General features: G+C 43.7%; 1 protein-coding gene across 4 annotated transcripts in view; it reads left to right on the forward strand.

Moving 5' to 3' along the window:
* PRKCB (protein kinase C beta) overlaps positions 1 to 27,997 on the forward strand; it is a 380,988-nt gene that overhangs the window by 333,979 nt on the left and 19,012 nt on the right. For all 4 annotated transcript variants that reach the window (XM_016929638.4, XM_003315019.7, XM_054668319.2 and 1 more), the window contains 5 exons: positions 876 to 938; positions 7,133 to 7,271; positions 11,480 to 11,560; positions 11,829 to 11,936; positions 17,437 to 17,577. In XM_016929638.4, the coding sequence (XP_016785127.1) occupies positions 876 to 938; positions 7,133 to 7,271; positions 11,480 to 11,560; positions 11,829 to 11,936; positions 17,437 to 17,577 (532 nt within the window). The remainder of the gene's footprint in view (positions 1 to 875; positions 939 to 7,132; positions 7,272 to 11,479; positions 11,561 to 11,828; positions 11,937 to 17,436; positions 17,578 to 27,997) is intronic.

Genomic DNA, 27,997 nt, shown 5'->3' on the forward strand with positions numbered 1-27,997 from the left:
AGACACTTTACATAGTTCCCCAAAGCCCTGCCCAACCTTTGTGACATAACTGGGCTTCCCAGTTCTCTTGAAACCTCTTTCTTTCTGTGTTGACCTTCAATAAGAGGTTACACTTTAGACAGATGTTGTTTCTTATTCCAGCTGCGCCATTCATTCACTATATAACTTGCCCAAGTTAATCTCTCTAACCTTCAGTTTCCTCATTTGAGGAATGGGGAGATACTAGTAGGACCTACCTTACAGGATTGTTATTAGGATTAAGTCAGGTAATGCCTAAAATGGTGCTGGGCAGATGGTAAACCTTCAACAGATGTTAGCTGCTATTGTTAAGATAATTTAACTTGCTATATAGTCTGAAAGTATAATTCTCTCTTTTTTTGGGGGGTGGGGGACAGGGTCTCACTCTGTTGCTCAGACTGGAATGCATTGGTCCTGATCATAGCTCACTGCAGCCTTGATCACCTGGGATCAAGCGATCCTCTTGCCTCAGCCTTCCGAGTAGCTGGGATCACAGGCATGTGCCACCACGCCCAGTTATTTTTTTCTTTTATTTTTAGTAGAGACAAGGTCTCACTATGTTGCCCAGCTAGTGAAACTATAATCCTTCATCTAGTTCATCATATCCCATGTCCCCTTCTCCACTATATAATTGCTGAACTTCTGCCTACCCCCAGTTTGTCCTTAAGGCAACCCCATCACCCTCTAAACCACCCTTTGAATCCATCTGTACTTTCAGCACTTTATGAGCTATATAGCTGACCATCCATGGGTTCTTTAATGTCCTGCACCTAGTTCAATATTGTATTGAATTCTGAGCATTGCCAAGCATATGATGTCCTTGAGTTTCTCCATTGCTTTTTTTTTTTTAATTTCAGATTTTACGCTGCAGAAATTGCCATCGGTCTGTTCTTCTTACAGAGTAAGGGCATCATTTACCGGTAAGTGAACACTGCTGTACTTTCCAACTCTTCATCTCCCTCAGCTCCTCCCTGCCCTGCCTCTTTCTTCAGCTGCTTTTAAAATTAGAATCCGCGGTGGGGGAGGAATCCTCCAGAACTAACTTGGGCATGTGTTCTGCCAGGCAGCATCGCCCACTGCCCTGGCAAAGTTTGGGCAGCTCTGTATGGTGGTAGAAAATCTCGGTGGACTGTGTCACCAATGATGGTTCAGAGCCTCAAACAGGAGACTGTTTGCTGTAAGAGGAGACTCACAGAGAGGACCTCAGTACTTCTTTCTCTTGCTTGTGGACCCTACATTTGAGGAGCAGGCAAAGAATTTTGGCTGGCAGAATGCGATGGATCACATTATTATGAAACATTATTTATTTATTTATTTATTTCTGCTATGTAAGTACAACTTGGAAATGGATCTCTGAGTGGCTGCCCTGAAAGACAGGATTAAGTTCAGGACTTGGCATTTGCTGGTTTTTGGAGGAGCAAATGGATGATCATAGCTGCATGAGTCATACCATTTTATGTTTCATGCAAGGCAGACGATTGCACCCGAGGCTGCTATTTGTCAGCAAGTCCAGGGCGTAAAATTCTCCTTGTACTACATCGATGCAAATGGCATAGCCAGGGCAGGCTTGGGCTGGTTTGTTATGCAAGAGAGGCTGCAAGGTATGAGGCCTCCAAATAGCATTTGGCATGGGTGGGGGTCTATTTCAAAGATTATGAAGAACCACAAAAGTCTCTTCCATTCATGTGTTTGACACACATTTATCAAATCCTACTATATTCTAGGCACTCTTCTGGGTGGTGGGCATACAGAAGTGAATAAAACAGATGAAACCCCTTGCCCCCGTGGAGTTTATCTTTCTCATGGTGGGAGTTAGATAAGTGAATCATAAAAACATAGTCTGCCAAGTAGTGATAAGTACTATGGAGATAAATCAAGCAGGGGAGGGTGCTGGTGTACACTGGGTGTTGGAGGGTTCTCTCTCATTCTGTAGAGAGCATGGTGATGAGGGCCTGGAGAGTTAGGGGTGACTTGAGAGTCCTGGGCCTTTTGCCTTAACTGCGGGATATGGGATTAAAAGGCATGAGGGGGCCGGGCACAGTAGCTAGCACCTGTAATCCCAACGCTTTGGGAGGCTGAGGCAGGAGGGGTGCTTCAAGCTAGGAGCTCCAGACCAGCCTAAGCAACATAGTGAGGCCCACATCTTTAAAAATAAAATAAAATTAGCCAGGTGTGATGGTGCATACCTATAGACCTAGCTACTCAGAGGCTGAGGTGGGAGGATCAATTGAGCCCAGGAATTCAAGGATGCAATGAGCTATGATCATACTACTGCATTCCAGCCTGCGTGACACAGCAAGACCCTGTCTCAAAAAAAAAAAAAAAAAAAAGGCATGTTAAGATTAGCCCTGGTAAGTACAAGGCAGATAGCGGAGGCCAGGCTATGGGATGCTGGTAGGATGGAGAAATGGGAAGTGGGGACCTTGTCAGAGGCTTTCAGAGTCCTGGGGCTTTTAGTCACACCTGAAGTGGTGATATGGAATCTATAGGGGGAAGGATGATCTTATTCTGAGGGCACAAAGTCCCCGCCATTCCTACTTTCTCCTAATGATGGAGGGAAGAAGGTCAAGAAGAGGAGTGGTTTTACTTGGCATGTGGGTGATCCTAGTGAAAATGTAAAAATAGAGAGAAGAAGAAGAATTTAGAAGCTGAGGCAAGAGGATCACTTGAGCCCAGGAGTTCGAAACTGCAGTGAGCTATGATTGTGCCACTGCACTCCAGCCTGGGCAACAGAGCAAGACCCTGTCTCTAAAAAAAGAAGAATTTAAATTTTAAATAGTATGATCATTCTGCCCATGCCCATGTTTGCCCTCAATGAACACGTTCACTATGTGTGCATGAAATGGCACATGGAAATCCTCTAATTCCCTTAGTTTCTCTTTTGACTCTCATAGTGACAACATCTTTTTGTGCTGAATATTATTCTGGTTTTGAAAGGTGCACATGAGGCTGGGCGCAGTGGCTCATGCCTGTAAACCCAACACATAGGGAGGCCGAGGCAGGCGGATTGCCTGAGGTCAGGAGTTGGTGACCAGCCTGGCTAACATGGTGAAACCTCATCTCTACTAAAAAATACGAATATTAGCTGGGTGTGGTTGCACATGCCTGTAATCCCAGCCACTCGGGAGGCTGAGGCAGGAGAATTGCTTGAACCCGGGAGGCAGAGGTTGCAGTGAGCTGAGATCGCCCCATTGCACTCCAACCTGGGCAACAAGAATGAAACTCCATCTCAAAAAAAAAAAAGTACACATGATCCGCCATATGACATGATCCCTAAATTCAAGCCGATGACTTCAGCTGGTGCTTAACCAAAGAGACAGGCATCATGGGTGATTTTTCACTCTACATGATTTTCAACTTGGGTGCTGACATTAGGACCTAACTCCTATGTGGGATGTGCCTCTACTAAAATAGAACCAACTGGGTTCTTGAGAAGATTAAATATGGAACTACAAGTTTATTGGAAGAAAATCCACTCCCAGTGTAGGAAACAGGAGAGGAAATAATTAGAGTTCCGGTCAATTGAGTTGTGATTCAGGGCTAGTTTCTAATCAATCAGGAAGCCGCATTGGGATCTGGGATCCATGGATCCAGCTCACTGGCCAGGCAGGTGGTAAAATTAAAAGATTAGCATTTCAGGTGCTAAGATGATACCTATTCCAAAGCCCCTTTTCCTAAACTAACTACACACTCTCCCTTTCATCTTCCACTATTAATATGGTCTTTAAAGGGGTATTTATCAATCTTTTAAGCCAGTCTGCATCTGAACCCTTCTTTTGTGTATGTGGAAGAACGGAGTCAATCTCCTACTATAAATAATGAAAATGACAGATACTCATTTCACAGCTCACCTGTAGCCAGGGCAGGCACACAACCCAAGCTCTGACAGTTGGTCATATTTACTCAAGACCTTGAATCAGAAACTAGTGGCCAAGGAAGCAGAAAGCATAGAATCAAGAGTGACCATAGTAATTATCAGCAACTACTTTCCAGAGGCAAGAGAAGAGGGTCTTAATAGCAATAGGCAGAGTCCAGCATTAGGGCTTCGTGGAACAAGGGGTGATGTGTGTGTCCCATGGCAGCTTGGGTGGTGGTGTCACTGGACAAGCCCTGAGTTGCAGTTAGGCATTGTTTCAGGCTGTATAGACTCTTAATCTGGTTCTTCAGTCTCCTCAAAGATTCCATGAGCTCCCCAATATCCTTTGATGAATTCCTTTTCAGGTAAAAATCATCATAGTTGGTTTTTGTTGCTCACCATCGAGAACACTGATGGAAATAGAGTTCTTGAAATTGATAGTCAAATGGAAATGGTAAAAAATAAATTACTTGACAAAAGATGTACGGTTTTATCATTTCGTAGAGATTGATTTCATAGTGGTAAGATCTTTTAAGATGTTACAAATCACTACCTCCTTCATCTAAATCTCTACTTAATTGAACAGTTCTTAAGTAAAGAGGATGAAGGATTATGTTAGACTTACCATCTTTAAGGAACTGGAGATGTTGGGTTGTGGGGCGGGAAGGGAACAAGATTCTTCCTATCAAACTTAGTGTCTGATTTACTGACCACTGTCTCTGGAATGTGTGTTGGTTTTGCCCTTGATGGTTTTCTGAAAAATGAAAATAATTTCTCCATCCACCTTTTGAAGCAGAAATGAGGATTTATTACACAGAACAAAAGATTAGGGTGTGATATCAAAACACTGTATGTGACAGTGAAGATGACAGAGGTGCCCTCCAGCCTCAGGACTGCCTGGCTCTTGGCACCTGAAACTTCTTTTCTATAATAGATGAAGATTTTATCACTTCCCTAGTCTACCCAGCTGCCTGCTTCTGAGCATGTGGTCGAGCTGAAGGGTTGTCATTTGTCACTATTAGAGAAATCACATATATCACATATAGACCTACCTAGTAAGTTTATGAAAAGCAAATTGCTGCAAAGCCTGGGTTTTGTGAGTTCCAAACTTTCACTCAAATCACGGTGGCCTGTAGATGAGCATGAAGGCTGGATATGAGCAGCACCACGGACAGCGCCAAAGGCATGGCTTGTTGGGATTGGCAAACATCAGTGGGCAAGTGCAAGTGGACCTCCCCCTCCCTTTGAATAAGGAGACCCCACAGACACAGATAGGAGATGCCAGGATATAGTTTTCAAATTGTATTCTTTTAGTTGGAAATGATGACAGCAACTCAATTCAAAGTAACTTAGGTTAAAAGAGGCATTTATTGGTGACATAACTGAAAAATCCAGGTGCAGATCTGACTTTAGGCCTGGATAAATGCAGAGGCTCAAGTGACGTTATGAGGGCACATTTTATCACCCTCCCTCTAGGCTCTACTTTCTCTATATTAGATTGCTTCTTTTCATCTGGTGACCCCTGGAGTTTCTAGACTTCCATAATACCACCTGAACAACCCCAATGTAAAATGCACTTATCCCTTTCCTGATTATGCCAGCCAAAGTGCCAGCACTAATACTTAACAGCTTTGATTGGCCCAGATTGGATCACATGCCCATTCCTGAATCAATCACTGTGACCAGCAGGATGGAATATTTCCATTGGCTGGGACAGGCCCACTTGACCACGCTGGAGCCATGTTACATGGAAGCCATGTTACACCCATATTACATGGAAGAACTGAAGGAGGGTGGTTCTTCTAAGAAATATTAGAATGCTGTCATCACAAAACACTAGAATAGACAGAACCACAGATGCCCACTACCCAATCAAGATGACCGAAGGGAAAGATCTGAATTAAGGAATAGATCCCCCTACCTCTCAGGAAATCGGACTTCCCCATCTTCTATTAGGACTGATCCATCTCTCAGCCTTGCTCACTGGTGCTGAAATATAAAGCATTGACATTGGAGTAGGTGTTTAGGGAGGAGGAAAGTGTGTTGATATTGGAGCAATCTTGTGTGCTAAAGACCTACAACTGTTCCCCAAAATATCAAGCTCTTCTCATCAACACAGATGAAAATAAAAGAGAATACAGCACATATGCTTTAGGTTAGAGCTCAAATGTCACCGCCTTAGACAGGTCTTTTCTGACTGACACACTGCTTAAAGTGACTTCCTCCAATCACTATCTTATGTCCTCTTTATTTTCATCATACCACTTATCAGAATCTATAATAATCATGCTTATAGAGTAATTATCTTTTTCCCAGCACTGAAATTTAATCTGAAGAACAGGAGGCTTGCTTATCTTGTTTACTGCTACATACTATACCTGGCTCCAGGCATAGTGCCTGTCACATAGTAATTATGCAACTTTTTTTTTTTCAAGACGGAGTCTCGCTCTGTCACCCAGGCTGGAGTGCAGTGGCGTGATCTCGGCTCACTGCAACCTCTGCCTCCCAGGTTCAAGCTATTCTCCTGCCTCAGCTTCCCGAGTAGCTGGGACTACAGGCGCCCACCACCACGCCCAGCTAATTTTTGTATTTTTAGTAGAGACGGGGTTTCACCGTATTGGCCAGGCTGGTCTTGAGCTCCTGACCTTGTGATCCACCTGCCTTGGCCTCCCAAAGTGCTGGAATTGCAGGCATGAGCCAATGTGCCCTGCCAAATATATTTTGATTCAAAGAATTGATGGAAACTCCTGGGTCATGTCCTAGAAGGTGGCCCAAGAGATCAGGGAACACTTAGCATTAAATATTTCTTTCAATCAGCTTTTTTTTTCTTTGTAATTTTTAGAGATATTTTAAAAAATAATAATTTTCTGAAAAATGTATCTTCTTACAAAATATAAGGAGTCTTTAAGTGGCAAAGGAAAATTCTTGGAATTTTCCTGGATCGAAGAAGTGTCATGGATGCTCTGCCCTTTGCTTAACTTTCTGTGGATCTCCGTCTTTTCAGAAGTGCTGTCTCTTTGTGTCCTTGTGAGACACTTGGCACAGTTGGCTGTGTAGAAAAAGAAAAGCACGGAGGCTTGCGGACCTCTTTTTATCTCCCTGCCAGACTGTAAGCTGTTGGAGGTCAAAGGCTGGTTTCTACTGACCTTTGTGCCCACACAACACCTAACACAGTGTTTTATGCATAATGAGTGGCTGTTGGTTGGCTTGAAATGCATAGCGTTTAATTAAATCTCTAAATTCTTGTGTCTGCCATAGTGACCTAAAACTTGACAACGTGATGCTCGATTCTGAGGGACACATCAAGATTGCCGATTTTGGCATGTGTAAGGAAAACATCTGGGATGGGGTGACAACCAAGACATTCTGTGGCACTCCAGACTACATCGCCCCCGAGGTGAGAGCTGCTGGGCACACGTTCACATTGCGATGATGTACCCTCTGCTCCCCAGATGGCTGTGTGAGAGCTGGGAAGGGTTGAGGGTGGTACCTTGCAAGGGAACCTCGGGCAGATTCTTATTCTATACTCTAAATCCTCCCTTTGAGATCACACATGCAAATTAATTTAGCACACATCCAGAAGCCCAAGCCCAAAATACATCAAGGTTTGGGAGAAAATTTAAATAAAACCCAAAAGAACCATCCAACACACATCAGTAAAATTCTTCGTCAAACTGTTGTGGCTCACGGCCATGTGATACCGCCTAATTATGACATTGAAATGTTTGTTGAGAGAAAAAGAGCATATCCCCTGGGCTGGCATACGACATGGGATCTGTGTCCTGTATATGTCCCTCAGCTGGAAAATGGACAATAGCCCATGATTTATTTATAGCATGAAATACTACCAGGCACCAATTCAGAAGAGTGAGTTAGATATATATGTAGATATGAAAAGATCTTCAAGACACATTGTTAGAGAAAAAAATCAAGGTACAGAATGACAAATACAAGGCCAGGTGTGGCAGCTCGCGCCTGTAATCCCAGCACTTTGGGAGGAAGAGGCAGGTGGATCACTTGAGCCCAGGAGTTCCAGACCAGCCTGGCCAACATGGCGAGACCTCATCTCTACAAAAAATACAAAAATTAGCCGGGTGTGGTGGCACATGCCTGTAGTCCCAGCTACTTGGGAAGCTGAGGTAAGAGAATCACCTGAGCCCCAGGAGGTCCAGGCTGCAGTGAGCCGTGATTATGCCACTGCACTCCAGCCTGCCTGGGTGACACAGTAAGACCCTGTCTCAAAAAAAAAAAAAAAAAGAAGAAGAAGAAGAATGGCAAATAACACTATGATACTATTTATGGATGAAACAGAAATACACAGAACACTGTTCTGTTTTCAATGAGTAAAAGCATACAAAAATCTGGAAGATTTCAAACTGATTTTATAACACTGGTTACCTCTGAGGATAAGGGAATTGTAAAGAGAAATTTAGCTATTTCTGTATACTGCTGACATTTTTTACAAGGTAAATGTATTTGGGTATTACTTGAGTAATAAAGTAATTCTTTAAAAATAATAAGGCTTTACTCGGACCCAGTGAAGTTTTCCCTATGTGATATGCTTTGGTCTATTATCATTTTGTTAATTAATTAGATAGGACACAATCCATAACACAACTTCCTGATAGGCCAGGGGTTCCATAATCTCTGGTTCTCAACTCTAACTGCAGTTTAGAGTCGTGAGGGAGCTTTTACAATGTAGGATGCAGCTGGGGCATGGTGGCTCACTCCTGTAATCTCAGCACTTTGGGAGCCTGAGGCAAGAAGATCGCTTGAGGGTAGAAGTTTGAAACCAGACTGGACAACATAGTGAGACCCTAATCTCTACAAAAAAAATTAAAAATTCGCCAGGTGCACTAGGTCACCCCTGCTGTCCTGACTACTCAGGAGGCTAAGGTGGGAGGATCACTTGAGCCCAGCAGGTAGAGGCTGCAGTAAGCAGTGATCATGCCACTGCACCCCACCCTGGGCGACTGAGCGAGACTCTGTCTCAAAAAAAAAAAAAAGAAAGAAAGAAAGAAAGAAAGTGTTTCCACACTTTTAAAGTACTTCAAGTCTTATTTGATCCTCATGACAAGCCAACAAGTTAATCCTTTTACAAAGGAAACTAGAGCCTGGGATGTGACAGCAGTTGCCGAAGGTGATGTGGTTAGCTCACGACAAAGCCTGACCTGCTGCTTATCCCTCCCATCTGTGGGCTGGAGGGGAGGCAACTTCACCAGCCACACAGTTCAGGGTTTCTTGTGCTTGCCTGAATCACGACCAACGAGGAACTTCTGAGAACCACAGATCCTGGGCCTCCACCTGCAGAGATTCTAATGGGATGATGCTTGGGCATCCCACATTGTTTCTTTGTATGTGTGTGTGTGTGTGTGTGTGTGTGTGTGTGTGTGTGTGTGTTTGAGACAGGGTCTCACTCTGTCTACTCACTGCAAGCTCTGCCTCCTGGATTCACGCCATTCTCCTGCCTCAGCCTCCCGAGTAGCTGGGACTACAGGTGCCCATCACCACGCCCAGCTAATTTTTTTTGTATTTTTTTAGTAGAGACGGGGTTTCACCGTGTTAGCCAGGATGGTCGCGATCTCCTGACCTCGTGATCCGCCCGCCTCGGCCTCCCAAAGTGGAAAACACGTTCAATGAGAAGTGTTCTCCTGGAATGCTTTCCCTTCCTTGTCTTGAGGGTTACTTCTCAGAATGCATTTCATTCATTCATAATTGACGAGTAAAATTGTATACATTTATCATGTGCAACATGTTGTTCTGAAATATGCATACATTGTGGAATGGCTAAGTTGAGTTAATTAACATATTTATTATCCACATACTTATTTTTTTATGGTAAAAACACTTAAAAATCCCTCTTAGCAATTTTCAAGAATACAATAGATTGTTATTAACTATAGTTACTGTGTTACACGATAAGTCTCTTGAATTTATGCCTCCTACTTAACTGAAATTTTGTATCCTGTAATCAACATCTCTGCATTTCTGATTTTGGAATAGAAATCAAAGTGGGAGATAGAGATCAAGAAACAAACATTCACTTTATAGCCAAGTTTGCTCAAATACCCTTTTTGAGTTAAACAAGCAATAACTTAATTATAAAACATTCCAGGATTAGTTAACATTTTGAGGGCATAATATGTGAAAGCCACCGAGTATCTCATTCATCCTCACATAACTTCATGATATAGAGATTATAGAAGTTAAGTAACTTCTCCTGTGGTCAGACAGCCAACCGGTAGACAGCAGTCAGGATTCAAAGTCAGACTGCCTAACCCTCAGACCTCAGCCTTTAGCCTTTGCTGTATTACCTCTTAACCTGTGACATGGTTAGTTTTACATCCCTGCATGCTGAAAGATGGACAGTCACATAGCTCTTCTAGACTTTTCCATGTTCTGGCAGTTTGGGAATATGAATTAAAAACTTCACAACCATATATACCATATGATCCACCAATTCTACATCTAGGAGTTTATCTTAAGGAAATACTTGGACAGATGTCCAAATGTCTAATTACAAGAATATATGTTACAGCATTGGAAGAAACCTAATCAATTGGAAATTTATAAGATAGATTTTGGTATATCCATTCAACGGAATGCTATGCACAGATAAAACTTGATTATGTTCATATGCAAATATTAAATTAGCAAGGAAAACTTAAGTGAATAACTGGCTTTATTAAAGATCTATTGCCCATAATACCAGTGCTTTGGGAGGCCAAGGTGGGAGCTTTGCTTGAGTTTGAGATCAGTCTGGGCAATATAGAGAGACCCCATCCCTACAAAAAATTAAATAATTAGCATGGTGGTGAGCACCTGTAGTCCCAACTACACAGGAGGCTGAGGTGCGAGGATTGCTTGAGCCCAGGAGGCCAAGGCTGTGAGCTGTGAGCTATGATCTCGCCACTGCACTCCAGCCTGGGTGACAAAAAGAGACACTATCTCAAAAAAAAAAAAAGAAAAAAAGAAAAAAAATCGTCCAAATACTAAAGTGTTTATGTAAAGCACACACATACACACAGAGTTTAATATATATTCAGAGAAAAAAGTATAGAATGAAGTAGACCAAATATTAGTCATAATTTTTCTCTTAATAAAGGATTATGGGTGATTTTCATGTTATTATCTCAGCTGAGCTATCTTTTATAAAGAAATATTAAAATAGTGACAAATGTTGTTATCTCTTAAACATTTTTATGTTTAGTTATGTTTTAAAAACATGTAACGTAAAATTTACTATTTTAACCAGTTCTAAGTATACAATTTAGTAGTGTTAAGTATATTTACATTATTGTGTAAATGTTGTAACTTTTACAGAGGAGTAAAGACAGTTTTTCCTTTTAAAAATTCCATGCTCACTGTTTTGAAAATAATAATAACAATACACCTTACTTAGTGCTTCGAAAAGGCAATGTGACAGCCACAGGTGTTTGCCCAGCTGCAGGTGCCTCTGCAAAGCATGTCTGTCATTCCCTGAGTAGCTAATGTAAAGAAACAGTTCAGGTGGGCACTGGCCTTCTTGTAAAAGAAGAGTGAAATCTGTCTCCAGAAGAAACATGAACTGCAAACCTCCCTGATAGGGTGCCTTCTCTTTTCTAGATAATTGCTTATCAGCCCTATGGGAAGTCCGTGGATTGGTGGGCATTTGGAGTCCTGCTGTATGAAATGTTGGCTGGGCAGGTAATTGAATTTTAAGTGATCGATAAGAGAAGTCCTCCCTACCCCCATCCACATGGTTTCTTTAGGAGAATGCATGTTTGGTAACAGCTCATAAATTGGAACCTCTATGACTTTCCCGGCCTTGGGGTCATACAAGTCTGTGGTCATTTGAAAGCCTGGGTGTGTGGCTTCACTGTGGGCCCCAGGGAGGAGGGTCTGCCAGTTGAGGGGAGCTAGGGGGAGGGTTCAAGCAGGGATTCTTCTCCTCCCACCCTCCCCTGTCATACAGGCACCCTTTGAAGGGGAAGATGAAGATGAACTCTTCCAATCCATCATGGAACACAACGTAGCCTATCCCAAGTCTATGTCCAAGGAAGCTGTGGCCATCTGCAAAGGGGTAAGTACATCTCTTAAAGCTGTGACCAGGACCACCACATAAAGGCATGTGGGCTGTACCTTGCCCAAGAACACCCCACCAGGGGGGAACAGAGCCTGAACTCCACCCTTCACTCCATTTGCCAATATGAGAACCCTGATGTGGAGCTGCTACCTCCCGGAGGAGAGAGAGCTTTTTTTCTGATTTGCACAGAAGTGCTGTAGAGAGCTGCCTGCAGCTGCGTCTTGCTGCTGGCCGGGCTGCAGTCTCTGAACCAGCACAGGGGAAAGCTTATTGAATGAATGAGGTAGAAAGCACAGAGATTTTGTCAAAGAGCTGGAAGTCATGGGAAAGGGCACAAGAGGTCTTTGGCACAACTCAGGCTATCTTGCCCTGCTCTGCTGTATGTGTTTAGTTAATACTAAGAGTGTACAACTTTTGTTCTAAAAAATACCACTCAGTGTTGAGGTTAAGGAATTCTCTAGATAAGCAGACTGAAATTCAATGTACTCAAAATCCCACTGTCTCCTCTCCCCAGACACACACACAAATGGCTAAAAGGGCATGCACGCTTGGACATCTACGGTTTATGCACAGGGCACCTGTGAAGAAAGCAGGATGTGTGTTTATGGGGAAGGATTGTTTGTTTTGCATCTTGTGTTGGACCAGGGCATACTCACAGTGACTTCTGTGAGATCCTAAAGATCGGCGACCCTCACCTTTGGAGCCATCAGGATAACCCGAAGTGCCTTACCAGAATGCACATGCTTCTGCCTTACCCCAGAGATTAAGTCTGGGTATGAGTATTTTGGAAAAGTCTCCATTTGGCTTGCAGACCACTGCCTTTAAAAATACTGTCCAAATGAAGTGATTTTTCAACTCTGATGGAAGCCTGAAAGCAATAGAATTAGATGCCCAGAAAATATGTTCTACACATAATATACTAATAAAGGATTTGCTCTCCCTCCACCCAGTGGTACAGGTTAGAACATGGCCGTGCCTTAATCAGTGGGTTCCCACCTGTGTGTCTGAATAAACCAGGGCTGCCAGTCCTAGATCTGTGGGATGCTTGCAGACTTTTCATGCCCTACTTTGTTCTTCCTGACCCCAGCCAGATGCTGGATGCACTGTCTTGGGTGAAGGAAAGCTGGGAAACTCAGGCAGGCCAATCTGAGGCTTGGCCCAGTTTGGAATAGCTGGGCCAGCCTCTCAGCCTAAAAGCGCCTTGTCACACTGCCTAAATTCCCACTCTCAATGAATCACCTAAGGTTTGCACCTCAGCTGCATAGGCTAAGATGCATGTATCCCTGGGGAAACCACCTGTGAATTTGTCTCAATCCCGAACATCTAAAGTGAATTGCTTGAAAATATTTTCTTTGAGGGTGTGAGGCAGGGAGAAAGAAAGTGAAGAATAGAGAGGGGAGTCCCAGAGGTGCATTAGGAACCCAAGCAAAGCCCATAAAGAAAAAGAAGGCACACACGAAGGCGTCTACAGGCCCCCGTAGACAAGTTATTGAAGGGTGGGGGCGGGTAGAGAGAAGGTGGTACCTGGAGCTTTTAGTTTGTTTAATAATTACCAGCATATAAGGATCCAGAGATTTCTCAAAAACATTCAGCTTTCAGGTTTCTCTTGAAAAATCAGATCTTGCCACATTGGCCTGTCATTCTTACAAAGCACCAGTCAGCTGGATTGGAAACCATGGCCCTCTGTAGTTGGAGCTTGCCCTCTGTAATTCGCAGAAATTCTCATTTGGCCAATTCTCTCCAAGTTCAAGTCCTGGTTCAGGCATTAATTGCCGCAGGACCTTGGGGAAGTTGTTTGACGGCATCTGCAGATTGGGGATAATAATAGCACTCCACATTGGGTTCTTTGATGACTAAACAGCTGAATACTGTAAATCACTTAGAATAGAGGCTGGCATTCTGCTCCAAGCCCCTTGGAAGTTATTATTACTATTACTAGTGCTGACGCTATTGCGTTATCTGCCAGGTTCCTCTTGGCATTTGAGTTTGCATCCCCTGGAATTGCAACTTTTAAAGTAGGGGATTTTGGAGATCAAGGGACCCTTTGCAAATCTTGACCTTTCTACTTTCTAGGCACAAGGTGTTTTTGTTTTGTTTTGTTTTGTTTTGACAATGTCTCGCTCTGTCGCCCAGGCTAGAGTGCCGTGGAGTGATCATGGCTCACTGCAGCCTTGATCTCCCAGGCTCAAGGGATCCTCCTGCCTCTGTCTCCCAAAGTGCTGGGATTACAGGCATGGGCCACTGCACCCAGCCTAGGTGCAAGATCTTAAGCCACTTCCTTTGCATCTCTGGGCTTCTGTTTATTTTAAAAAATGGAATAGTAGTACTCATTGAAAAGAGTTTTTGAGAGCATTAAATGAGATAACATAAGAGAAAGCTCCTTGCATGATGTGGGCACATAGTAGGTGTTTAATACATCCACAGGGTCCTCCCCTTCACACGCCCGCCCTGCCTGGACAGCTGCGGGTTCTAAATGGGTCATGGAGGAGAGAGCATTTTCCAGGTCAGCTGCCTTCAGCTCCTGCTCCAATTAGCAGTTTCCCTGGTAGAGCCGTTTTCTATTAATTCAGGACCCATAACCTTCATGATTAACTGGGGTGACTCTCTTACTATTGAGTTTGGGGACCATTATTAATTGAGTGGGCTGAGTCCAATGGGGCTCTTCCTTCAAGGAGGGTACTCCAAAAACGAGTGATGCTCAAGCAAACAGCCAAATGCTTCCTCTGGAACAGCGAGCCCCAGGGGATACGTCTGGGAGGTGATCAGAGATTGGAACAGTGATTAAATCCAGCTGTCTACATGGCTTCGGGCACATTAGAGCAGAGTGCGGGAACTGGGCAGAGACTCCGAATTAATGCTGCATGTTTTTGCAGTACCTTTTCTTTGCTTGGCATCCTCCTGCTTAGACAGAAATTCAGTTGAGCTTTTGAAAACAGTCACCTGTTTCATTGAAGCAGTGTCCTTTATATGTCCATTCCCTTAAAGGCCCGATTTTCTACTAAAAAAAAAAATTAGTAAAACCTTACTCAGATGGCTATTCCCACTTTGAACAAACTTGAAGCCAACAGAAGCCCAAATAGACAGGACCTTAGGGTGAAAACCAGCAGACACTGAACAGCTGAGACTGAACATAAAGCTATAAGAGTCCTGAGCCAGGCAGAGCTGTTCAAAGCCTTGCCCTGCTCCTTAGCTGTTTGACCTTAGACAGATGACTTTACTTCTCTGCACCCACATCCTTTACCTGGAAAATGGGGGATAATAGTTGCTGAGGCCTTAGAGTATTGTTGCAAAGGTTAAAGAGTAATGGGTAATGGCCGGGAAGCCTTTAGCACGGAGCCTGAACACATATGATGTTGTCATACTCAGTACATGGAAGCCATTATTGATGTTATTATCAGTGTGAACCAAAACCTCACTGCCCTTTCTTTCCTCCCATCCTAATCTTACACAAATGTCAAGCCTTGGCTCAATTTCCTCACCCTCCATAAACCTCTCCTGACAAAGCCAGGCCACAAAAATTCCTGAGAAAACCATGTGTGAAATGCACTCCCATTTTTCTTAAAAGCCCAAGTTTTAGAGCTAGGCAGAGGTGGAGTCTGCACCCAGCTCTTACTGACTCTGCCACTTCCTCTCTGGAGTCCTTGCTGTTCCTCAACTTCTCTGAGTGTTCATTGCCTTTTTATTCAAATGGGAAAAATAGTATACTCACCTCATTGGGTTATTATGACGATCAGGGAAGCTCATGCATGTAAATAAAGAAGTAGCAGCTGGGCGCGGTGGCTCTCGCCTGTAATCCCAGCACTTTGGGAGGCTGAGGCAGGCAGATCATGAGGTCAGGAGATCGAGACCATCCTGGCTATCATGGTGAAACCCCGTCTCTACTAAAAATACAAGAAAATTATTAGCTGGGCGTGGTGGTGGGCGCCTGTAATCCCAGCTACTCGGGACGCTGAGGCAGGAGAATGGCGTGAACCCGGGAGGTGGAGCTTGCAGTGAGCCGAGATCGCGCCTCTGCACTCCAGCCTGGGTGACAGAGTGAGACTCCGTCTCAAAAAAAAAAAAAAAAAAAGAAGTAGCTAGCTTAGAATGTAAGCGCTCAGTTAATTTCCCCACCCTGGAGGATACACTTTATATGACAAGTACATGCTTGTGTGTGAGACCACAAATTATCTTGCGAGGGGGCAACAGGCTGATGACTGTCCAACAGTGTAGGAATGAATTTCTGGGTTCATTCCTTCCCCATCATCAGCAAGTCCTGGGCAGAAGATTCTGCCATCTTGGGCTTCTCAATGTGATGTCAACTCTGGAAAGCTTTTGGACTTGTATGCTTCTTTCTTTTTTTTTTTAATTAATCACCAACTCTTCTGTCTTTACTCCCTGTGCATTTGCTCAAGTCTTGAGATCAGAGATATTTTCATGCTGCTTTGGACTCATTTACAAGAGGAAGCCTGTCTGGTTTCATCTTGGCGCATCTATTCATCTTGTTATTTAGCACTCAGAGACCCAAAGATGGAGGGTTTTGATAATTAAGTAATTTAAACGGAACACCAAAGAAACCTCAGTGGCATTGTGTGTAATGTATGATACAAGGGAAATGAGCTGGGCTAGGTTTTGACTATTTAATGAGCTTTCAGAAAGTAATTACTTGAAACTTGGGCCCCTTTGACTAATACTTTTTCTTCTGTTTTGTCATTTTTGCAAGTGCTTTACTGAGAAATGCAAATGGTATCTGAATGAATGTAGCCTTTGCTTTTGTCAAACTCCAGTTTTCTTGTTGTGGGAGGAGGGAAATTTGAAGATATTGAAACTGTCCTAATTAAATGCACTGGTAATTGCACAAAACTTATTCTTAAACAAAAATGGATAAATGGATCATGTGGCATTTCTTTTTTTCTTTCTTTTTTTTTTTTTTGGTTGTTTTTTTGTTTTTTGTTTTTTGTTTTTGAGACGGAGTCTCTCTCTGTCGCCAGACTGTAGAGTGCAGTGGCGCGATCTCAGCTCACTGCAACCTCCGCTTCCTGGGTTCAACAATTCTCCTGCCTCAGCCTCCCAAGTAGCTGGGACTACAGGTGTGTGCCACCATACCCAGCTAATTTTTGTATTTTTAGTAGAGACAGGGTTTCACCATGTTGGCCAGGATGGTCTCGATCTCTTGACCTTGTGATTCGCCCACCTAGGCCTCCCAAATTGCTGGGATTACAGGTGTGAGCCACTGTGCCTGGCCCTCATGTGGCATTTCTAACTTGAAGTTCACGGCCACATTCAGGCTTCGTTTTGATTAACCATAACAGATGATTGGCAGTGGGTCCTATTATCAGGTCCTCTCCTGCAAAGTCCTGGCTGGGATTTTTTGCTGGGATAAAAAGCAAAAAACAAAAATGAGTTGAGATTCTTCATTTGCGCTTTCTTTCCTAATGCATTGGAGTAATAATTTCTGAGTGTCTTACATTTCCTCTTCTGAAACTCAGCAAATTCAATGTTTTTCTTTCTCTCGAAGCTGATGACCAAACACCCGGGCAAACGTCTGGGTTGTGGACCTGAAGGCGAACGTGATATCAAAGAGCATGCATTTTTCCGGTATATTGATTGGGAGAAACTTGAACGCAAAGAGATCCAGCCCCCATATAAGCCAAAAGCTGTAAGTAGCCCATTCTCTCTGACTGCTGGGTATTCACACACAAGGTATTCTTGCCTGTGCCTCGTGTTTTCCAAATGCTCCCTGAGGGGTAGACGTCAATGTGTCTACTGGAACATGGGTGTATGTATTCACACATATGCACAAAATCACTGGTTACTAAGATGGACATTTTCCATTGGCCCAGCTTAGTCTCTATAAAGATGGAAACGATGATGCCTACTGAATTTTTGTTTCATCGATTCAATTATTGTAACTGTCTTAGCTGACAACTTTCTGAGAATGGTTCTTGGGTGAGCAGAGTTCAGATCCATTCTTGGACTGTGATAAAGGATCTAATTTTGCCCTCATTCTTTCTCTTGGTTCAACTGTGTCATTTTTTCTTCATACTGACATTGAAAAGGTCATGTTGTTTATCTCAACAGTATTTAAATTTAATTCTGAAACATACACTATGTCTGAGTCAGTAAATAAGATGGCAGTTCAGCAGCCAGCTCCCACCCAAGGCAAAACAGAGTGAAGCAGAGACTGAAGTCCTCTTGAACTGAAGCCCCCCTCCTGGAGGGTTTGGGTGTGGAGATGGCTTTGACATAAGTTTTATAATGCAAGAATAAAACTCTCACATTTCCCACAGTCCATGTACCAACAGGAAGGTTTTCTATCCCCAAAGACTCATCAGGAAGTACTTGTCGGCATCAGGAAAGAAGAGTTTACACCTGAATTAATCAAACTGTTATTCTGCTGGGAGGATATTTCTTTGTGAAATTAAATGGAGGGCAGACTTGGTGACTCAATGATGGGTTGTAAAACTACTGACTGAGGCTGAAGAGTGAACATAAACACCATCATTGAAACCTAACGTTGTAAGGGTTTGAGTGTTAAGATGAAGAAGACAATAATGGTAGTTATTTTGATACTAGTATTGTTATTCATTTCTTGAGCACTTACGTGCTAGGCACGTAATGATAATAGTTTTGACATCAGAGGGTTGTTATGATGCATAAAGCACTTTGTACAAGCCTGGTACAGAGGAGGCACTCACAGAGAGCTGATCATGGTTTTCGTTAGCTGTGTCATACATTAATTAATGTCCCGGTGTAGGGTCTTTGAGGGGCAGAATCCTGCTGCTGCTATTCCTTAAGATAACATCTGTGTGTACATTGGGGTCGAAGAGGGCCCCACATGTCATGAGCAGCATCACAGCTTTTATGGGACCATTTGGAAAAAGATGAAAAGGTAACCTGGAAAGGAAGAGTGAGCTATTTGTTCAGGAAACCGGGAACTCAGAGGTGAGATGCATAACTCATATGGTTTTTGTGGGGTTATTTATGAGATCTTGAAATGTGGACCTCCCTTTCCTCACTTGGCCAGATGCACACGCTCCCATCCCCACCAGCATAGAACCCAGTGGACATCTGGGGGTCATGTTATAGCTGTAGTGCAGTGGTTTGCAAAGTGTGCTGTCTATCAGTATGCAGTATCAGTATGCAGTGTCAGAGCCAGCGGTATCGACATCTCCTGAGCACTTTAGGAGATTCTTGGTCTCCTAAAGTTCTTGGTCTCCACCCCAGACCTCCTGAATCAGACACTCTAGGGGTGGGGCCCAGTGTTCTGTGTTTAATAGGCTCTCCAGGTGACTTGATGAGCTCTCAAGGTTGAGAATCACTGCTGTGGAGTTTGGCATTAGGAGCTCAGCCAGGGAAGCTAGGCAGAGACCAGAGGGAGGTAGCATGGAGAATCATCTCCTTTTTTTTCTTTTTTTAAAGACAGGGTCTTCTTCTGTTACCCAGGTTGGAGTGCAGTAGCGCGATCATAGCTTACTGCAACCTCGACCTCCAGGGCTCATGCGATGCTCTCACCTCAGCCTCCTGAGTAGCTGGGACTACAGGAGTGTACCACCATGTCTGCCTAATTTTTTATTTTTATTTTTAAATAAATGGGGTCTTGGCCGGGTGCGGTGCCTCACGCCTATAATCTCAGCACTTTGGGAAGCCGAGGTGGGTGGATCACCTGAGCTCAGGAGTTCGAGATCAGCCTGGCCAACATGGTAAAACCCCATCTCTACTAAAAAAGTACAAAAATTAGCTAGGTGTGATGGTGGGTGCCTATAATCCCAGCTATTCGTGAGGCTGAGGCAGGAGAATCACTTGAACCAAGGAGGTGGAGGTTGCAGTGAGCTGAGATTGCGCCACTGCACTCCAGCCTGGGCGACAGAGTGAGACTCCGTCTCAAATAAATAAATAAATAAATAAATATAAATAAATAAATAAATAAATAAATGTGGTCTTGCTATGTTGCCCAGGCTAGTCTCAAATTCCTGGGCTCAAGTGATCCTCCAAAAACCTCAGCCTCCCAAAGTACTAGGATTACAGGTGTGAGCCACTGCACCCAGCCAAGAGAATCATCTCTTTAAGTGGAAGACACTGGTCCTCCTTCTAGTCAGGGCATGGGGTGATGGCTTCCAGAAGAGGTCACAGACTCAGATGCCTACAGAGGCCAAGCAGATAATATGAATGAGGGAAGAGGGCTGGTGAGATAGAAGAGAAAGTGTTGGAGATCGATGCAAGCCAGAGAGCAGGTGATCTACCTAACAGGCTCAGCTGATGTTCACCTCCCGATGGCCTGCCCCGCAGGATGCAGCCTCCTCAGGGCTGCTCCATCTTCATGGTATTTAGGGGCTAGAACTCGGTGCTGTGGGATGCAGCAGACCTGTGAGTTGATTGACAGATCCTGTTACAGTCAGTGTAGTATGTAGGCCCTGTGTAGTAAGGGCTTAGTGAAAGGGTGTATAAAGTTAAGATGTTTATATAAAATCTCACAATTTTGGCTGGGTATAGTGGCTCACACCCGTAATCCCAGCACTTTGGGAGGCTGAGCCGGGCAGATCACCTGAGGTCAGGAGTTCGAGACCAGCCTGGCCAACATGGTGAAACCCCATCTGTACTAAAAATACAAAAATTAGCTAGATGCGATGGCATGCACCTGTAGTCCCAACTACTTGGGAGGCTGAGGATAGAGAATCGCTTGAACCTGGAGGCAGAGGTTGCAGTGAGCTGAGATTGTGCCATTGCACTCTAGCCTGGGTGACAGAGCAAGACTCCGTCTCAAAAACAAACAAACAAACAAAAAAACAAAAAACAACAACAACAAAACCTCACAATTTCTTTTATATATCAGAACAAATTTTTGAAAATTAAACACAGTTTGGGGCAAATAAAACACACCCACACCCATATGTATCCCATGCATTGTTGGTTTATAGCCTCAGGGGTAGTGATGGTTCAAAGTCAGGTTGCTATTTAGCCAGCGTCTGTTAGCAATGGTTATTTACAACCAGAGTCCGTTTTGACCGGTTAAATATTTTGAATAGCCCTGCTAAGCAGTAATGAATATAAAAGGTCTAGCCTCGTGCCTGGCTCATAGAAAGCACTCAGGAAAAGGTAGCTGTTATTATCGTTGATAATATAAAAAGATTACAATACTTAGTCATTATCAACAAGATCCCTCAACTGTTCTGCATTTGATATGATTTCCCACTGACCTGTGTCTTGAATTCCTCCATGTGGGTTTAACAATGACTTTCAAAGTGCAGTGATCAGGCTGTGCTACATACTTCAAAGTGTTCTGGTACCAGCTCTAAAGGAGCAGGTGCTACCTTCAATCTCCTTAGACTGAATTAGAAATAATGATAAATGATACATTATCCAGGTACAGTGGCTCGTGCCTGTAATCCCCACACTTTGGAAGGCTGAGGCAGGCAAATTGCTTGAGCCCAGGAATTTGAGACCAGTCTGGGCAACATGGCAAAACCCCATCTCTACAACAAATACAAACGTTGGTGGGCGTGATAGCATCCACCTGTAGTCCCAGTTACTCAGGAGGCTGAGGTGGGAGGATCTTGATCCTGGGAGGTTGAGGCTGCAATGAGCCATGATCATGCCACTGCACTCCAGCCTGGGCAACAGAGCAAGGCCCTGTCTCAGAAAAAAGAAAAAAAAGATACATCACCTACCCATTTGATCCAGCTTGCCTGTATGCCTTTTACATTGCAAATGCATTGCATCACAGCCCTCCTCCCCCCAATCCCAGGATTTTATATTTCTCCTTCCTCACCCCTTCTTAACTGTCTGCCACTTCCAAAAGGCCCATGGTGAGCGTGTGCAGAGTTCCATGTGCCTTGTGGGATGTGAAAAGGCATGCATGTATCTGTCAGCGTTTCTGATTCATGCATGCTATTAAATAGAGTGTGGTGAGAGAAAAAACAAGGAACAATAACAGAGGATTATATTCAAACATCAGTGAAGGGTGCTATTATTGGAGGTTCATTAAAATAACTTTAAATGGGTTTTTCTAAGTTGTTCTCAATGCCATCTTTTATTGTGGCAAGGAGCTGTTCACAGAGCATTGTTTGAAACTGTATTGAAATACACTAGATTTGGTGTATTGTTGCAGGGAACAAGAGTCATTTCTTTTTTAATGTTCGCCTGGTTGTGTGTTGCTTTTGCTTTAAAACACCCAAATGGCTCTCTGTTGCCCCAGTCTCGATCGCTCCTTGGCATATATGGCTTTTGAGGTCTTCCAGTGCTAGATCTCTGTCCTCTTCCTAGCTTTAGCTCCTGACTCCAAGAACAGCATTCCTGGGCTTCTTTCAGTCCCTCAAACATGCAGTGCCTTGTTTTCCCTTGCCTGCTTCATCTGTGCAGAGCCATGCACCTGGGATGCCCGAAGCCCTTTCCTATGCTCTCACCAGCCCCCTGATCCCCACCGTGGCTTGCCTTTTCCCCCTCATCAAATCAGTAGAACATCACCCGCTCAGGGAGGCTCTTGTTGATTCCTGAGTAGATATCTGCTACTGTCCCATCAAGAAATTCATCACAGGCTGTAATAACATGTTCAATCTCATGCCTGTCTTTTTGACTACTTTAAGATTGTGACTTTCTCTGTGTCAAATCCCAGTGCCTAGCATAGGGTTTAGCACATTATAGGTGTTCAGGAATTCTTACTGAATGAGTGAATGGCCATAGAACAAGATGCTGTAACACAGTGTGCTGTGGAACATAAGGAGTCTTTTGGGATATATATTAGAGTGTGTGGTGTTTTTCTTATGTACAGCAGGGTATCGCAAATAAATTGGTTGTTGTGTAAGTTACTACCCTATTTATAAAGGACTATAATTTGGCTGCTGATTTTGCAAACTGTCATGGCATCGTGTGGTTTTGCAGTGTGTGCTGGGAGAGGGTGCTGGTGAAGGATCTGAAGAGGCAATGTATTGAATCGCAGGACTTTGGGTAGAGAGATCTGCAGCTTCCTGCAGTCTAACCTTGCACAGTCTAATCCAGTGTTACAGATGCCATGATGTAGCCCAGCAGAGTGTCTTAAATTTTAATGTGCATGCACGAGTCACTTGGGTATCTGGCTAAAATTCTTACTCAGCCAGTCTGCGGTGGGGTTTCAGATTCTGCATTTCTCACAAGCTCCCAGGGGATAGGACACTGTGGGGCCAGGGACTCCACCTTTATGTAGCAGGGGCTAGAACTCAGTGCTGCAGGGTGCAGCAGGCCTGTGAGTTGATTGGCAGAACCTGTTGTAGCAGTGCAGTAGGTAGACCCTGTGTAGTAAGGACTGTAGTGAAGGGGTATATACAGTTAAGTATAGAATGTTCTGGTGAAGTTATTGTTCAGGGCACACAGCAGGCTGTTGCTGGCCAGCATGTGGTAGGAGGAAGGTGGTGGTTTGGGTACTAAAGGGCAGACTCTGTCGCTGAGTGCATGATGGAGCAGTGGCTTGGGAAGAAGCGTGTGCTGGTTCTGTCCTGTGGTGGGGATGTTGTCAGATATTGAGTTATCCATTCAGTGGGTGATGAGGTTAGGTAATGTTCTAGGTGATGGGAACATAGCACTAAAAATAATTAATGTCCCTGCCTTCATGGAGCTTATATTCTAGGTAGAGTGGGCAAAATAATAAACATAGAAACAAGTAAAATATACGATGTGTCAGAAGTTGATAAACATTATGCAGGAAGCTGAAGTAGGGATGGAGATTAGAAGAGCCATGTCAGGGAGATGTCTGTATGATAGAGTAGGTGGAGAAAATGACATTTCAGCAAATACAGGAAGAAGATGAGGGAGGTGGGAGCCATGTATATATCTGGGTGATGGGGGAGAGTGATTTGGTTGGTAGTAGCAGATGCAAAGGCCCTGAGGCAGGAGCTTGCCTGGCATGGTCAAGGGAGAGCACGGAGTGCAGGTGGCTGAGCCAAAGGGTTGAGGGAGAAAGGAAAAGGGGGTGTGAGATCAGAGAGGCCAAAGGAAAGCACAGACCACTGAAGGATCTTTGGCTTTTACACCAACTCATGAGCCAAGAAATAACATGTTCTGACTTTGGGTTTTTAAAGGATCCCTCTGAGTGCTGCAGGGACAAGGGTGAAATCAGGGAGACTGGTTAAGACTCTTGCCATAATCCAGGCAAAAGGTGATAGGAGCTTGGGCAGGTTGGAGCTGTTTGAGAACCCCCAAGTTGGCATCCTCAGGTCCTCCCCAGTTCCTGGCATCTTGTAGGCACTCAGTCGTTGTCTCATGGAGACATGAAGGCACTGATGAACATGAGTCCCTGCAGACTGCCCACATGATTGCTCCTCAAGTATAAAACATGGTAGCCAAGAGTTTGGTCCCTGTAGCAATAGGATGAATGAATGAAATAGATGGTCAGGAAAGCTTCTGTGATACAGAGCGCTGGCTTGCAGGGCATAGAGCAGGAGGACATGGTTGTGCTCTTGGTTGGACTTCCTCCTGTCCATCCTGTTGCAAAGAATGTAGTGATATCGGAGGGTCCAGTGGCTGAGGGCTGTATCCAGGGAGTTGCTTTGTGTCTGGGTGATCCAGCTCAGAATTTTGCTGACTTGTAGCAAAAGGTGCATTGAGCCTTTGGCATGGATGAGCATATTTTATTGCAGAAGTAGTAGTACATGGAGCTATAATGTCACAGGACAAGATATGCTAGGTAATATGTTCACATTGAAATGCCTAATGGAGAGTTTAATGGCATTCATGTATTGTCACGAATTGGCTTAATGAAGTCCTGTCACTCTTCCTCTGAAAGGCTCCCACAGTGTCCATAACACCTAATGAAGGGCTTACTGTGAAAACTGGGTAGGGGGATGAGCCCAGGGTACAAGGATTCAGCCGCCTCAGAAGACAACCCAGGTAGCAGCATAGAAGCAGTGAGGTGAAGAGGAAGAGAAAGCTAAGTAGGCTTCATTAGAGTCCTTGGAGTCTTTTCTGCTTTTTATTTATTTGTTTTTTCATTGTTTTTAATTAATTTCCCAGGCTGGTGTCAAAATCCTGCCTCAAGTGATCCTCCCACCTCTGCCTCTGAAAGTGCTGGGGGTTACAGGCGTGAGCCACTGTGCCTGGCACCTGTGGAGTCTTAAGCGCTAAAGTGTGTGTACAATGATCTGCCCAGTAGTAAACATGGCTCTAGTATTCTTTTAAAATATTATCAATCAGATCATCAATTGTTCTAAAATATGGTCAACCAGATTGTCAAGTGTTCTAAAATATGATGCATCTGATCGTCAATGCTCTCTGGGCAGGGCTTGAGGAGTACAACCTGATGAGAAGTAGACGTTAAGATCCCCTTTCCTCCACTCCTGACATTGGAGCAACCATCCAGTCCTGTCTAGACATCACTACAATGCTCATTCCCTCCTTCCTTCCATTCTAGCCTGTGTCAGGCCTCACTAACTCCAAACCCACTTGTATGACAGACTGATTCCAATCATTTCTGCTCTTGTTACCGATTCTTATCTGCACTTTACTTAAAGCCCCATAATTTTGAGGCATCTGGACAGTAGGAAAGGCTGAAAACCTGGCAAGCTTTTATAGCTTGCAAAGGTCCTTGTCCTATGCTCTGTTAGTATCATTTCCAAAATACTACTTGGGCTATCTGATCACATCCCATTGCCCGTATCCTCTGAGAGTCTAAATGCTGAACTGCTTCAGAAACTAAATCATACTCACAGGACTTGGTTTCTCAGCAATTTTATCATCTGAAAACATTGTTTATGTAGCTGAGGTCAAAAGCTTCAAGTACTGCTTTAATGAGCTGCGAATCTGTTCATGTGACATTCTCTTCCAAACCCAATTGCCCTTTACACTGTATGAGTAAGTGCCTCTGTGTGTGTGTGTCTGAATGTGTGTGTTTGATGTGCTGACATTTCTGAATTGAATCCAGAAAGTGTAACCTTTGTATGTTTGCTGTTAAAACTCCAAATTCAAGCCTTAAGAAAAGGATCTAACACTTACTCAATGTGATTTATTTAAGCACAGAACCTAACTCCCCCAAAGTATCAAATACTCAAGAGAACAATTCCTTTTTGAAAATTGTGATTTAAAATAATTCTCATAAAACCTTTACTGTTCAAATATATTAGAAAATATATTGCGTTTTTGTCTGCATCAGGCACTGTTTTAACTGCCTTCCATGAATTGCCTCATTTAATTCTCTCAACCCTATAAGGTAGAGTTATCACCACATTATAGATGAGGAACTAGAGCTTGGAAAAGTTAAGGCATTTGCCCAAGGTCCAGCAACTAGAAAGCAGAGGAGCCAGGACTTGATCCCTGGACTGTACACTGCACAAGACCCTTGTAAAGATTATTAGAAGCACTTGGAGCCCCTGGTAAGGTTTGTGATTGTGCTACCAGGAGAGTCATGATAACACCATCGAATGGTGTCTGTTACATAATAGAAAAAGACTGAGTATTCTTACAATTCAAATGATTTAAATTTATTTTAAAATATTGCAACAAATAAGTAGCATCTTCACAGCTTTTATAATTCGTTGTCAGGATTTTAAAAGATGCAAATCTTATTTGTTCCTTAGGGCTTTGATTTTGAGGCTGACAAAGACAGCATGCATTGACTAACCTCTGAAAGAAGGGCATGGCAGCATTGAAATGAGGCAGCCGAGACAGGCTCATTAAGGAGTAGAGGTTTCCCTGCTCATTTCTGGTTGTTCTTTTGGGGTATCCACTGTGTGGAGTTTGCAGAGATCTTAATAAAAATATCAACCTACATTTATATACTGACAAACAAATAGCCAAGAGCCATTTAGGACACACAGCTTGGAGTCTGTTTATCTCTCTCCACCTATCTACACACCCATGGAGAACCCATTTAAACTTCAGATCAAACCAGGCTCCCTTTAGATGGTTGGAATTGGCAGGTTCCTGAGCCAGGTGAAGTTCCTAAATCAGTTTCTGTCTTAGTCCATGTTGTGTTGCTATGACTGAATACCACAGACTAGATAATTTATAAAGAAAAGAAATTTATTTCTTACAGTTCTGGAGGCTGGGAAGTCCAAGGGTGAGGGGCTTGCATCTGGTGAGAGACTTCTTGCTGTGTCATCCCATGGCAGAAGGTGAAGGGCAAGAGAGAGTATGCGTGCATGTGTGTGCATATATATGCATATGCATACATGTGTGTGCACATGCAGGGGAAAGATACGGAGCCAAACTCATCCCTTTTATTAGGATCCCACTACCAAGATAATGTTGTTAAGTTCTCATGAGGTGCCACCTCTCAACACTGTTGCATTGGAGATTCAGTTTCTAACACATGAACTTTGGGGGGGCAAGTCAACCATAGAACCTACCAGATACATGACTTTGAGTCATGTACTATTATATTATTATTTATTATTATTATTGTTATTTTGATACTGGTCCATGGCCCAGGGATTGGGGATCCCTGCCCTAAATCGTGAGGAAGATTGAGGCCCATGGGTGCCACAGGTTGGTAGCCGTCAGCTTCTTACCACCTACCGGCACCTCCATAGTCATCTTGACCTCCTTGCCCAGCTTCCATCTCTGTCTTAGCAAATATGTGTTCCCTCCCCCAACTCATGTGAGACTTACCCTCACTCCTGCTCTGGACTCCACCCTCTTGATCCTTCATGCTTATCTCCCCTGTTTAGTCTGTGTCTACAGCTTCTCTCTGTATCAACAAAACTCCTATGGTTTCAAATAGGAATCTGATTTAAATTGACTTTTAAGCAAAAAATAATGATAGTTAGTATTCAGATGTAGATGGATCATCTTCATCTGGTCCCAAACAATGCCAGCAGGGAAACATTTATCTATATCCCTTAGGATTTCTTTCCCCACTGTGTTGACTTCATTCTTCATTCTCAGAAGGCTTTCTTGGGCACATAGCAACTCCCAATTTATGTCCCATTATCTCTGCAACTTCTACCAAAGAAAAGGGCTTCCTTTTTATAAAATCCCAGCAGCCTAGGACTCAATCTTTTTGGAAGATTATTGGGTCATATGCCCATCTCTAAGGGAATTGCTCACTGCACCAGGGGGATGGAATGTGCTGATTGACCGGGCCTGGGTCACCAGCCTCTCTTAGCCAGAGAGCT

Source organism: Pan troglodytes, chromosome 18 (assembly GCF_028858775.2).
Source record: "Pan troglodytes isolate AG18354 chromosome 18, NHGRI_mPanTro3-v2.0_pri, whole genome shotgun sequence".
Lineage (NCBI taxonomy): Eukaryota > Metazoa > Chordata > Mammalia > Primates > Hominidae > Pan > Pan troglodytes.